The 14,523-nt window shown below is 40.8% G+C and overlaps 1 protein-coding gene across 3 annotated transcripts in view; it reads left to right on the forward strand.

Annotated features, from left to right (window-relative positions):
• Positions 1–14,523, forward strand: part of LIMA1 (LIM domain and actin binding 1) — a 105,326-nt gene that overhangs the window by 19,542 nt on the left and 71,261 nt on the right. For all 3 annotated transcript variants that reach the window (XM_006870051.1, XM_006870055.1, XM_006870052.1), the window contains exon 2: positions 11,428–11,473. In XM_006870051.1, coding sequence (XP_006870113.1) covers positions 11,428–11,473 — 46 coding nt within the window. The remainder of the gene's footprint in view (positions 1–11,427; positions 11,474–14,523) is intronic.

Here is a 14,523-nt window from a genome sequence, read left to right on the forward strand (position 1 = left end):
CTTTCAAAGTACCAACTTCTTGTCTTATTGATTCTATTGCTTTTCTGTTTTCTATTTCATTTATTCATTCTCTCACCCTAATTTCTTTCTTCTGGTGTCATTAGGCTTACTTTGCTATTCTTTTTCTAATTATTGGAGATGGGGGGCTTAAGGTTTGCTTCTTTTGGGATGTGTGTGTTTATTGCTCTAAATTGCCCTCTGAACACTGCTTTTGCTGTGTCCCAAAGGTTTTGGCATGTTGTTTTGTTCTCATTTAATTCAGTGATTTTTTTTTTTAATTTCACTTTTTATTTTATTGCTTGTATTACTCAGTAGCATTTATGCACTGTGTTGCTCAATTTCTGTGTATCTGATCTTTTTTCCTTGATCTTTCTATTGCTGGTTTTTAATTTTGTAGCATTGTGATCTGAGAAGATACTTTGTAGTATATTGTTTTTAAAATTTATTGAGATTTGCTTTGTGGCCTAACATTGGTCTATTCTGGAGAATGTTCCATGTGCACTAGAAAAGAATGTATATTTTGTTGTTGTTGGGTTGTGTACCTCTATATGTCTATGAGGTCAAGTTAGCTGATTATACTTAGTTTTTTGCCTTTGTTTAGTTTCTTTCTAGTTGTTCTATCCTTTATCAAAAGTACTGTATTAAAATCTACAATTCTTGTTGTTTAAAAAAAAAAAAAAGAAAGAAATGGTCAATATTCAACCATTTCAAGAGGTAGCATGGTCAAGACATTGATGAAAAACAAGGCTTCAGGAATTGACAAAATGGCAGTCGAAATCTTTCAACGAACTGATGAAGCACTAAACATGCTCACTCATCTATGCCAAGAAATTTGAAAGACAGTTACCTGACCAACCGATTAGAAGAGATCCATACTTGTGCCCATTGCAAAGAGAGGTGATCCAATGGAATATGGATTATCATTGAACAATATCATTAATATCACATGCAAGTAAAATTTTGGGTGAGAATTCAAAAACAGTTGTAACAGTACATCAACAGGAAACTGCCAGAAATTCAAGCCAATTGACAAGAGGACATGGAACAAAGAATATCATTGCTGATGTCAGGTGGGTTTTAGCTACAAGCAGAGAACACCAGAAAGATGTTTACTTGTGCTTTGTTGACTTTGCAAAGGCATTGGACTGTGTGAATCATGACAAACTATGCATAACAATGTGAAGAATGGATATTCCGAACACTTAATTGTGCTCATAGACCAAGACAGACGCAGTCAGTCATTCGAACAGAACAAGGGGATTACTGAATGGTTTAAAATCAGAAAAGGTGTGTGCCAGACTTACATCCTTTCACCATACTTATTCAGTCTGTGTGCTGAGCCAATAATCAGAGAATCTGTATTATATGAAGAAGAAAGTGGCTTCAGGATCACAGGATATGTGATATGCAGATAATATACCTTGCTTGCTGGAAGGGTATATCATCTTACTAATGAAGATCAAAGACTGTAGCTTTCAGTGTGGATTGCACTTCAATATAAAGATAACAGAATTCTTTACAACTGGACCGATAAACAAATGGAGAAAAGATTGAAGTTGTCAAAGACTTCATTTTGCTTGGATTTGCAGCCAACACTTATGGAAGCATCAGTCAAGAAATCAAATGATGTATTTATTGCATTAGGCAAATATGCTGCACAAGACCTCTTTAAAGTGTTAAAGGTCCCAGTTTGAAGATGAAGGTGCTCCTGACCCAAACCAAGGTATTTTCAATCATGTAGCAAAATAGGTTAAGCACTAGACTGCTAACCACAAGGTCAGCGGTTCAAACCCATCAGCTGCTCCTTAGAAACCCTATAAGGTTGCTCAGTGATACTTAACAACAGCAGCAACATTTGCATGTGAAAGTTGAACAGTAAATAAGGAAGACAGTAGAAATTGATGCATTTGCACTACGGTATTGGAGAAAAATATTAAAAGACCAATGGACTACCAGAAGAACGAACAAATCTGTATTGGATAAAGAGTAGCCAGAATGCTCCTTAGAAACCAGGATGGCAAGTCTTAATCTCTCATACTTTGGCTCTATTATCAAGAGTAACTAGTGCCTGGAAAAGGATATCATGCTAGATAAAATGGAGGGGCAGCAAAAAAGAGAAGACTTTTGTCTTAGGCTGGGTTCTCTAGAAAAGCAAAACCAGTGAAACTTGCATATGTATATGTATAAAGAAAAATTTATATCAAGGAAACAGCTCACAATTGTAAAGTCTGAATTCGTGGTCAGAGAAACCAATAGTAGCAGGCAGGCAGGCAGACAGGCAGCAAGGCAGCAAGGCAGGCTGCTAATGCCTCCTTGGATCAGCAGGTAATACATCAGGCCAGAGGTCAGAGGATGAGCCAGGTGCAAGATTCAGATCCAGCAGAAAGCAAACAAACTTTGCTTGAGTGTCTAATATATTTGAAGCAGACCACACCCTCAAGGAAACATCTTTTCAGTTGATTTGCTGTTTATAGCCATTTTCAGAGTTCATCACGTTGTGTTAAATCTCATTATGGGGATATCTGCATCTCAGTGACCAAACCTCTGGGAATCCTGACCTAGTCAAAGTGACACAAAACCTAACTAACCACCTCTTGCCAACTTGGCACCTGTCAATCATATGCATAATCTCTAAATAAAGACAATTGTAAAGACCTACGTGCATCTAACATACTACAACTAAAGTGCATACAACCAAAAGCACACTGGCTCCATTTACATCTTATATTTCACAAACGAACAAAGCAAAAACATTTGATACACACATACAAAAACTATATATTCATAACAGTTACAGCACTCTTTTCTGCAGCTGGTCATGGGCCATAGCTAGCATTTAAAACTACCTTCTTCTACGACCCATTCTATATTCCTTTTGCCCTCAGCAAGTACCTCAGCTGGTCATGCTTCTTTGCTTGGTAGAGTGACCCAAACCTTCATTCCTGAATGGTCTGGGTCATTAGTAGTCATGTTGGAATTGGGTTGCTGTAGTTTACCATTGGACCATTGGACTACTGGTATGGTGTTTTAGAATAAGCACTGGACTGTTAACCAAGTCGTCTTTAGATAAAACCTACCAGCGACTTGTTAGAAACCTCATACAGGGTTGCTATGAGTAAGAACTGACTCAGTGGCACAAGTTTACCATTGACTTTAATCACAGGGCATAGTTTTACTAAAAGACATCCTGAGGAATCTCCTGGATTCCATACACATTCTTCTTTGCCTCCATTATGTAATATCTATCCAATTCTCCCTTGATAATCACTATCTATCATACCACCTAGTATGGTAACTCCCTTCTTTGCCTGCTGATCCAAAGGCATGGGAAGTGCAAAATGGCCTGGGAGCATTCTTAACTTCCATTTCAATGGAATCAGTGCTTTGTCTCCAGGTGGGAGGATTCCTCTTTGGAACTAAAGCATTCAGGCCCGAAAAGCATAGGGCCACAGGGACAGAAAGCAAAAAATTTGCAAGTGGGTCACTAGGAGAGATAGTGAGTAGTGCCACTTCAATTTGCATCACTTGGTTCCTGGAACCCTGAATCTTGCTGTTGGAGAATAGCTATATATTTTGTTGTTGTTAAGTGCCGTCGGGTCAGTTTCGACCCATAGCGACCCTGCACAGGGTTTCCGAGGCTGTAAATCTTTACGGGAGCAGATCGCCTCATCTTTCTCCCGCGGAGCAGCTGGTAGTTTCGAACTGCTGACCTTCCAGTTCACAGCCCGATTCGTAACCACTACGCTACCAGAGCTCCTTAGCTATATATTGGATGCTGGTTTAAAGCATATCCAGCCTCCTGAAGAACATTACCCCAACCGGCAAAGTATTGTCACCTAGCTGGCACTGTAATTCTGTCTTTAGAAGAAGGCCATTCCATCGTTTGATCAAGCCAACTGCTTCAGGATGATGAGGAACATGATGAGACAAGTGAATTTCATGACCATGGGCCTATTGTTGTACTTTATTTGCTGTGAAATGGGCTCCTTAATCCCAGGCAATGCTGTGAGGGGTGCCATGATGGGAGATAAGACTTGCTGTAAGCCTACGGATGGTAATTTTGGCAGAAGCATTGCTTGCAGGGAAGGCAAATCCATAATAAGTGTCTATTCCAGTAGAACAAAACATTGCCCTTTCCATGATGGAAGTGGTCTAATGTAACCAACCTGTCACCAGGCAACTGAGTATGTCTATTCCGATTATGTATTCTGGAACTGGGGAAATCACTACAGGATTTCAAGGATATAGTGAGACAATCCTTAGAAAAGACTCCATTAATAATTTGACCTCCATACGCCACTGTGATATTTTGGGTCTCTGGAATTAGTGTCAGTTTAGAATCAGTGTCCAGAAATCCCCCAAAGATCTGATTATTTCCTTTCCCCTAATGAACAGTCACTCTTGCAAAAGGCTGTAGATCCCTTTGGAGAAGACTGTAAGAAAGACTAATAGCTGACAGTGTAGTGGGCCCTTCCTCAAGGGGATCCAGCTAGCCCTTCATTCAAGAGGTTAAGAGTCTGTAAACTGACTTAAGTCTGGGAATTGATTGCGAGACCATAACTCTCTATTTTAGTGATTCAAGTTAGACTGTTGCTCACTTGACCTAGAATTCTTCCTCTTGTAAATATTTAGTGGGTTTTCCATCTATTTCACGCCTAGGGATAGCCTGCCTAAGTAGCCAACACCCTAAATTCACAGGAGTCAAATTATTCTGGTTACTACTTTAATTCTGCTGTCCATTACAGTAACCTCTACTACCTTGTCTTTGTCAGTTAAGTGCAGCTGCCACTTGGACTGTACCATAGGGGTCTAACCATCCCCATTGTAGTTAGGTATCTTAATTCAGTTAGGGCAGTTCCTACTATCAAATGTGGCTTACATGAAATAGCAAGCACAGCAGTCTTAAAGGAAGGAGCTCTGGTAGCGTAGTGGGGATATAGAGCCCAGAACTTCTGTTGAATCATTCTTGCGAATCGGGCTGTGAACCACAAGGTTCCGTGGGAGAAAGATGAGGCTTTCTTCTCCCGTAAAGATTTACAGCCTGGGAACCCCTGTACAGGGTCGCTATGAGTCGGAACCGACTCCACGGCACATAACAACAACAACATTGTAGTAAAAAGTGTGTCCTCTGGTCACTCCATGTGTGGGTTTATGGGTTTATCTTCCTAAAGTCTACTCTAACATGCCAGTTTCCTGAAGCCTTTGCATTCCTTCCTTTACAGAATACCAAGTCAGGGCTGGGACTTCATCTGGATGTATTGTAGGCCACCTCACAATCCATGCTTCAGTGAACCAACCAAATACACTCTCTCCTAACCTCTTGAGCTGAAACATTAAATGAAGAATCTGTACTTAGTGGGTCTGTATCAATAAACTTAGACGGATTCAGCCCTATGTTTCTTGAGCCATTACCATACCCTTAATAGCCATTCTCACACATATTCTACAGGTTTCTGTTTGTACCTATAAGAAAAAAAATCAAGCAGTTCTTTTGGAGTGTAGTGTATTTCTTGGGTCACAATTTGTACTTCAATTTTGGGGGCTTGCTGGGACTTAATTCTAGTTGTAAATTTAGAAGCGGTCATTGGCGGTGTTTCCTGGGAGCATCCAGCAATGCCTTGCAAGACATCTACCTTTGGTGATGCCCCTGACAATAAATACCTCAGGCATCGTCTCAGCAGGCACAGTTGGGTTAATTTCATTAAGTGTGGGCAGATATTGGTTTTACTGATAATGAATCAGCAGAAAAAGACGGAGCACTCTCTTCAGATAGGAGGGGTGGTGCTCATGGCAAGAATGATTCAACAGAAGTTCTGGGCTCTATATCCCCAGCTTCCTGATTATCTGCTCATATGTCCCCATCCCTAGTTTCAGGATCCCATTTCTTCCCAAACAATTAATAATGCCCTCACTTTAATATCAGACACCATTTCAGGTTTGGAATTCAACTGACATTATAATTCAGCCACTCTTACAATGTTGTTGTTGTTATATAAGTGTCGGTTCTGACTCATAGTGACCCTGAATAGGGTTTCCAGGGAGCGGCTGGTGAGCTAGAACCACTGACCTTGTGGTTTAAACCAACTTTGCAGTCCCTTGTACTAACCCATAGCACCACACTAGGACTTCACTCTTACAATAAGATTCTGGATTTAGTTCTCTGTAACATCAGCTCTATTACCACAAGAAATAGGCTTTATATAAGGACACAAGTGGAAACTTTGAGGTCTGTCATGTGGCTCTTGATCTGTGATTTCTTTCACCTGCTCAAGACTTGGACATCAGCTGCAAACTTGGGAGTCCCCATAACACTCTCACTTCTGACCTCTGACTGAAAATCCAGGGGCCCCCTATACCCACTTATGGTTCCTTGAGGTCCCCTCACTGTGACCTGCTGACTATCACTACTCATTTGGGTTCAGTAATATAATTGCAGTTTTATTATAGCAAAATGGGTATAAGTAGATACATAGGGTAAGTTCTGAGAGAGTGCCCAATGCAGACTTCCATGTCCCTGAAACAGATATACTACCCTTCCTTATCAAAAACATTGGCAGCAGTACATCGACAGGGAGCTTCTGGAAACTCAGGCTAGATTTACAAGAGGATGTGAAACTAGGGATATCATTACTGAGATCAGATGGATTTTGACTGAAAGCAGAGAATGCCAGAACATATTTACTTGTGCTTTATTGACTATGCAAAGGCATTCGACTGTGTGGATCATGACGAACTATGGATAACATTGAGAAGAATGGAAATTCCAGAATATTAACTGTGCTCATGCAGAACCAGTACATAGACCAAGAGGCAGTAGCTCACTTGAACAGAACAAGGGGATACGGAATGGTTTAAAATCAAAAAAGGTGTGTGCCAGGGTTGTAGCCTTTCACCATACTTATTCGATCTGTATGCTGAATAAATAATCTGAGACTGGATTGTATGAAGAACTCAACATCAAGATTCAAGGAAGGATATAAAAATGACACAAACTTTCTTACAGAAAGCAAAAAGGACTTGAAGCACTTACGGACTTTGGCCTTCAATATGGATTACAACTCAATGTAAAGAAAACAGATATTACTGGACTAATAGACAGCATCATGATCAATGGAGAAAAGATTGAAGTTGTCAAGGAGTTCATTTTATTTGGATTCACAATCAATACTCATGAAGCAGCAGTCACAAAATATAACAGTGCATTGCATTGGGCAAATCTGCTGTGAAGGACCTCTTTAAAGTGTTAAAGAGCAAAGATACCACTTTGTGGACTACGGTATACCTAACCCAAACCGTGGTATTTTCAACCACCTCATAAACATATGAAAGTTGAACAGTGAATAAGAAAGACCAAAGAAGAACGGATGCATTTGAATTCTGTTGGTGAAGAATAGTGAAAAGTACCGTGGACTATCAGAATCTAGTCCGACTTGGAAGAAGAACAGTCACAATGCTGCTTTGAAGCGAGACTGGTAAGACTTTGTCTCATTGCAAAAAATGCCAGCAGCCATCCCTCCAGCAGTACTCTCTGCTAGTCAGCTGGGTTCAGTAATTCATTTTAGTGACCACCCAGAACTCAGTTAACACACAGTTATGAAGTAAGTGTATTAGGGAAGTTAACTGGTTACAATTCAGGGTCAGAAGTGTTCAGGACACAGTACTTCCTATCAGGATAGGCCCTCCTCTGCATTGCTCATAGGCCCTCAACCCTTTGGCCTGGCCTCTGCCTTTCTCTAGCAGTGTTACAAAGCTCTCTTAGGACTGCTGATAATTGTCCACAGGGCATACCATTTCCACCATTAAGCCTCAGAGGGCACTCATCTCTATCTCTGTGGATCAGCAAACCTAGCTCACCCAATTAAATGCCTGGAGGTATCCCACTCTGCAAGCAAGCTTCCTGCCCAAAGTCTCCCAACTTTACTTGCTCCATGGATTTGGAAGCCCTCTACTCTGTCACGTGCTCCACTTCTGGCTCATCTTCTTTAATGGTAGTGAGATCCACACTCTTGCTTGTGAGATGGCTCATTTCATACCCACTGTAGAGTTTCCAGTTTGTTGCAATTAACCCTGCTAACAGTCACTTACAACTGAACCATATAATCTATCAGCCTCTTCCCCTACCATCTCTTACTCAGATCCATCAGGAAAAAGTAGTTTGGTGATTGTTACAAAGTCTATGATTAGAAGAGAAACAGGAAGTAATAAACTACGCTATACTCACATACTTTAGACATGTTACCAGGAGCACCAGTTCCTGGAACAGGACATCATGGTTGGTATCAAGTTGGTTTTAACTCATAACAATTCTGTATAGGGTTTCTGAGAGTGGCTAGTGGGTTTGAACTGCTAACTTAACTGCAGTTAGCAGTAAAGTGCTTATCTGACAGCACCAGCAAAGAAGAGGAAGACCTCCAATGAGAGTGATTGACACCGTGGGTGCAACAATGAACTAAAACTTAACAACTGTGAGGCTGGCACCGGACCGGGCGGTGTTATATTCTGTTGAGCATAGGGCCACTGTGAGTCAGAACCAACTGGACAGCACCTAACAATGAGAAGAAAAATGGATGGGACTCAAAACATAGCAGTGACTATGAGGGATTGAAAGGGAAGCATTTCATTGTATTTTACATAGCGTTGCTCTGAGTCAAAATCGACTGAGCAATACCTAACTAGCAGCAAGAAAAAAACGCTGCTAATTTACCTGACCACTGCTTACCTAGATTTGTATCGCATACCACTTTTGCATAAACATGTTGTCTTATTGCTAAGTGCCGTTGAATCCATTCTGAACCATAGCAACCCTGTAGAGAGTTTCCGAGGAGCAGCTGGTAAGCTTGAACCACCGACTTTGTGGTTCAAACCAACTTTGCTGTCCAGCACATGAACCCACAGCACCATACCAGGACTCTTTGTGCAAACATAAAAAGTAAAAATAATTTTTTAAATACCAAATCATAGCGTAATCTTTAGAAAGGCATCTAAGGTAGCATTTAAAACATACAAAGTAGTTTTTAAAGTTCGTGGAAAAATTGCATTATCTTTTCATTTTAATTTTTCCACTAACTTTTTGAAGCCCCCTGGTATGTTTTACTAGTTATTGTGGAGTCAGCTTTGACTCATGATGACCCCATGTATGGCAGAGTTGAACTGAATTTCATAGAGTTTCTAAAGGCTGGGTTTTCCATTTAGTTCCCTACCTTTCTTCCAGTATGAATCTGGATATGCTAGAATCTCCAGCCTTTAGGTTAACAGCCAAGTACATTAACTGTTTGCACTCAGAAATTCCAAAACCCTGTGTAACACCATAAAATACATTTAACTCAGCTAAAGTGACAGTGCCAACAACTTAACTAAATTCGCACATGTCCATGCAGACAGTGTGACTGCTGACAAGGATTCTGAGATTTTAGAGGCAGTAAATATGGGGTGTAACTCTGGGGGATAAACTGAAAGGTCAGTTTGAACTGTAAGGTTGGAGGTTCAAACTAACCAGCCACTCCTCAGAAACCACAGAGAGTCCCTATGGGTTGGAACCAACCCAACGGCACTTAACAACAAAATATGAAGTGGTGGATGAACTGATGCAATGCTCTATGTATTTGACTAAATTTACACACATGATCTCATTTAATCTTTTTTCAAATGTATTTTATTTTTGTCATTGTTGAGAATATACACAGTAGAGCATACACTAATAAAACAGTTTCTGCATGTATAAGTCAGTGACATTGGTTACAATCTTTGAGTTCTGTGTCCATTCTCACCGTCCATTTTGAAGTTATTCCTGCCTGTTAACAAAATCACCACCCCCAAAATTTTCTATTTAATCTTTCAAATTACTGCTGTCAATTTGGTCCCATATAAGGTAGATCTTAAAAGAACACAATGCACAAGGCAGGCATTCTTTACTAGTTAAGTTCAACTTTTTTTTTTAAGATTTCAGGGGATATTTTTGGTTTAAGGCTTAAAGGTGATCTTGGGGTAATAGGTTCAGGGGTTTGGCCATCCTCCTGGCTCCAAAAAATCTAGAGTCCAAAAAAATTTGAATTGTTCTATAGTTCCCCTTTTCTTGAGCTGGATTCTTCAGAATCTTTGATCTGTTCAGTAATGTTAGCCAGGCACCATCCAGTTCTTCTGGCCTCATGGTAGAAGTGAAAGTTATTCGTGGAAGCAATTAACCACACATTCCATTTCTTCTTCCTATTCCTGACTCTCCTTCCTCTGTTACTCCAGACAAATAGAGACTAATATTTGCACCTGGGATGGCCACCTGCAATCTTTTAAGATCCCAGGCACTACACAGTGACCTAGAAGGTAGATGCACTAAACACAATATATTAGGCTAATTAACTGGGATGTCCCACGAAACCATGACCTTGAGCTGAGGAATCAAATCCCATAAGTTTTTGTTTGTATATAAGCAGTCTCAGCAGCTACTTTGTTATTGCTGTCTTTGTTTTAAAAATATCATATAAAATTTGCAATTGAACTTTTTGCAGGTGAACAACTTATTCATATCAATTATATTAAATCAGCTGTGCAACACTACTCTTAATTAGTAAACTTGGGTCTCTGTATGTTCTTTTTATGTGAGATCATACAGTATTTGTCCTTTTGTAATTGACTTAGTTCATGCAGCATAATGTTTTTAGACTCTTATCCATATTGTAGCATGTATCAAGACTTTGTTTCTAATACTGGCTGAGTAGCATTCCATTGTGTATACCATACTTTGTTTATCCATTCATCTGTTGATGCGGTATTTAGATTGTTTTCACCTTTGGGCTATTGTGAATAGTGCTGCAGTGAACACTGGCAAACAGATAGATACCTGTTTGAGTCTCTTCTTTCTGTGATCTCATTTCATGTCCCCACCCTGACAGTAGCTATGTGAATCCATTTTCTAGGTAAAGCAATTGAGACTTAGAACAGTTAAGTGACTTGCCAGAGATGTTGTTGTTAAGTGCTGTCGAGTCAGTTCCAACTCATAGCAACCCTTGTATAGGGTTCCCAAGCACCGAACGGTAAGTTTGAACTGCCAACTTTGTGGTTCAAGTCGACCTTGCAGTCTTGTGCTTTTCCTACAGTGCCACATCAGAAGTCCAGAGATATGTGACAAAAAATTCATGAAGACACTGAAAGTTAGACCTCAGACACTGCTGTACTCAATTATTTGCCTTCAGCCTTATTCACTTGTATCTTTACGCTGTATCACAGCAGATAACTGGAACAGCCACAGGAAATGGGGGCTTGCTCTGATTCTAAGCCTAAATTCCCTGTGCCTTTCATTCTGAGAGAGTTGATTAAAGACAACTGCTGGCAGAAATTGTATGCAAAAATGCTTTCCATAAGATTGAAAGAGTAAAAATATAAGTTTAATTTAAGGACATTCTCTCTCTCTCTTCTCTCCCCCCATTCCTGAAGGTACCAGAAAGCAGCTGAAGAAGCAAATATGGAAAAGAGGAGAAATGTAAGTATTCAGACGCCCTAGGGCATATGGAACTTAGTGAGCAGAGTCTATGTGCCCAGGCCACCTGCAGCCTCTGCAAGGCCTGGACTGCATGCCAGCTGGGCTGGGCAGTCATGCCAACTGGGCTGATTTGTGAGCCATTTGCTCCAGAGAACTTGGCTTAGGTGCAGAGAATCTTATTTTTTGCACTGAGGTTCTGCTTTTGTCCCAGTTTTTCCTTCCTGAGTGAGGGATGGACAGAAAGCCAAGTCTGAGGTTAGTAAAAATGACTTACTAGTTTAGTTTTGCTCAAGTTAGAGCACAGCTTCTTAACTGTCATTATTTTTTACCAACTCAGACAACTTTAATGTCTAATCTATACATATAAATGGAAGCAGCTGTGCAGCTGGTATTATCCTGTAGGTTCTTTGTTTAAAACAAACTTATTGACTCAGTCCAGTTAGCAAGTTTCCGAGCTGCAGGATTTGACAAAGGAGACAATCTCCAGAACAAGGTCTCTGCTCTCCAACCCACTCTCTACTCTCCCTGCTTTTGCTCACTGTCAGCTGGGCTTGGTAATGTCATTTCTTTTTAAATCTGACTTGATTTAATCTGATGCGGAAAAACCACCACATATTTGGGCAAGAATTCTTTCATTTGGCTGGCATGACAAAAACATCCTCCTGGCAATCTTCAGTGTTTAAATTAGAGATCAATTTGATCTCTCTAAAGGGGTGGAAGGAGCTCTTCTGGAATAATGGTTAAAGTACTTAGCTGCTAGCCGACCCAAAGGTCGATAGTTTGAACCTACCAGTCATTTCACAGGAGAAAGATGTAGCAGCCTACATCTGAAGAGGCTTTACAGCCGTGGAGACCCTATGAGGCAATTCTCCTCTGTCTTGTAGGCTCACCTGCTATGAGTTAGAATTGACTTTTTGGCTTTTGGGGAAGGGGGGATAATGTTAACCAGTTCTTAGACTTAATTTTCCTGTCATTTGAAAATGGATCCCCTCCCTATAAGCGCAAGGTCAGCAGTTCAAACTTAGCAGCTGCTCCCCGAAAACTCTGTACAAGATCACTATGAATTGGAACCAACTACACATTTAACAACAATAACAATAGTGCATTGTAAGAAACCCGGGTAGTATAGTGGATAATGAGCTGGGCTGCTAGTCTCAAAGTCAGTATAAATCTATCATTCGCTCTGCGGGAGAAAGATGAGGTTTTCTGCTCCCGTTAAGATATACAACCTCGGAAACCCTATACTGGGTCGCTGTGAGTTGGCATCATCTCGTTGGCACACCACCACCACAAATCATCTGTCTGTTGTTGTTTTTCTTAATATTTATACGAATAAAAGATTTTATTGCAAGGTTTTTTAGCTTGCTTTGGTTGTGAATGATGCTTTTTAATATCTATTAATCTCAAATTCAGTTAAGAATAAACTTCATAATAAAAGCAAACAAACAAAAAAAAGCAAGTGCATGTGTGTCCTTGATAATCTTCTGTTTCTCATTTAATCAACAAACTAATGATTAGATACGGAAGTCAACAACATCTTTTCTTTAAATGTTGAAACCTGGTTTCCTTTTACCCTGAAACTGTCTTACTTGAAAGCATTGATCCTGATGAGAGAGAAGGTGCCAGGGCTGTCTTTCTATGTTGTTGTTGTTGCTGTTAGATGCCATCAAGTCAGTACCGACCCATAGTGACCTTACGCACAGCAGAATGAAACACTGCCCGATCCTGGGCCAACCTCACTATTGTTGCCACACTTGAGTCCATCGATGCTGCCACTTGGCCAATCCATCTCATTGGGGGTCTTACTCTTTTTCTCTGACCCACCACGTTACCAAACATGATATCTGTCTCCAGCGACTTGTCCCTCCTGACAATATGTCCAAAGTATGAGAGACGACGTTTGGCCATCTTGGCCTCTAAGGAGCACTCTGGTTGCACTTCTTCCAAAACAGATCTATTGCTTCTTTTGGCAGCCCATTGTTGTTAAGTGCTGTCAAGTTGGTTCCGACCCATAACGACCCTGTACAGGGTTTCTGAGGCTGTAAATCTTTACAGGAGCAGAACACCTCATCTTTCTCCCTTGGAGTGGCTGGTAGTTTCGAACTGCTGGCCTTAAGGTTTGCAGCCCAATTCGTAACCACTATGCTACCAGAGCTCATATTCTCCTCCAACACCATAACTCAGATGCATGAATTCTTTTATGGTCTTCCTTATTCACTGTCCAGCTTTCGCGTACATATGAGATTTTGCATGCATATGAGGTTATTGAAAACATCATGGCTTGGATCAAGCACACCTTAAATGGCCATAAATTCTGTCTTCAGGTCTCATACTTTGGGCTGAACTGTTGCCTATAATGTCTTGTGGAAAACTAGTTAAAGCAGGGGTGGGGAACCTTTTTTCTGCCAAAATTTATAACATCATTTGCGGGCCACACAAAATTATCAAATTAAAAATTAACCTTACATGCTCAGATTTCTGATATAAGTAATTCTCAAAGTGAGCACTGAGTGGCTACTAATTTGCTACCCCTGCTAGAGAGTAAGATCCCCTAAGAACTTGATTGAACCTCAGCATAGTGATCCTGCTTGGTCACCTTAGACCAGGTGGTGGGCTGGCAACGTCTTGCATATGGGGTCTCCAGCCGATCTCCTCCCTCCCTGCCTTCCTCGGATGGCAGCTGTTTATGCTGGACATATGGCCAGAGACGGATAAGGATCACGTGGAACCTCCGCAACCTAAGACAGAGCCATTGCCATGCTGCAATGAGTTTCAATGACGGGTAAGACTGAGGAATTTGCACTGACCGCCTAAGACAGGCAGCGTCCCTTAAACAAACAGTAAATAAGGGGGAATCTGATGCAGACCGTGCACACCCGGTCAGGAGGTCAAGACCCTGTGGGCCCAAGCATTTTTGACCGTCCAAACCATAGGCTCTGAGGATCAGACTTTAGCCACCTAGTAGACATAGCAAACTGTCCCTCATCTGATTATTCAGTAATGCTTGTTAGTAATCTCATACATGAGCCCTGGATATCCACAGACAAATG

This window comes from Chrysochloris asiatica, unplaced genomic scaffold (assembly GCF_000296735.1).
Source record: "Chrysochloris asiatica unplaced genomic scaffold, ChrAsi1.0 scaffold00138, whole genome shotgun sequence".
In the NCBI taxonomy this organism is placed as follows: domain Eukaryota; kingdom Metazoa; phylum Chordata; class Mammalia; order Afrosoricida; family Chrysochloridae; genus Chrysochloris; species Chrysochloris asiatica.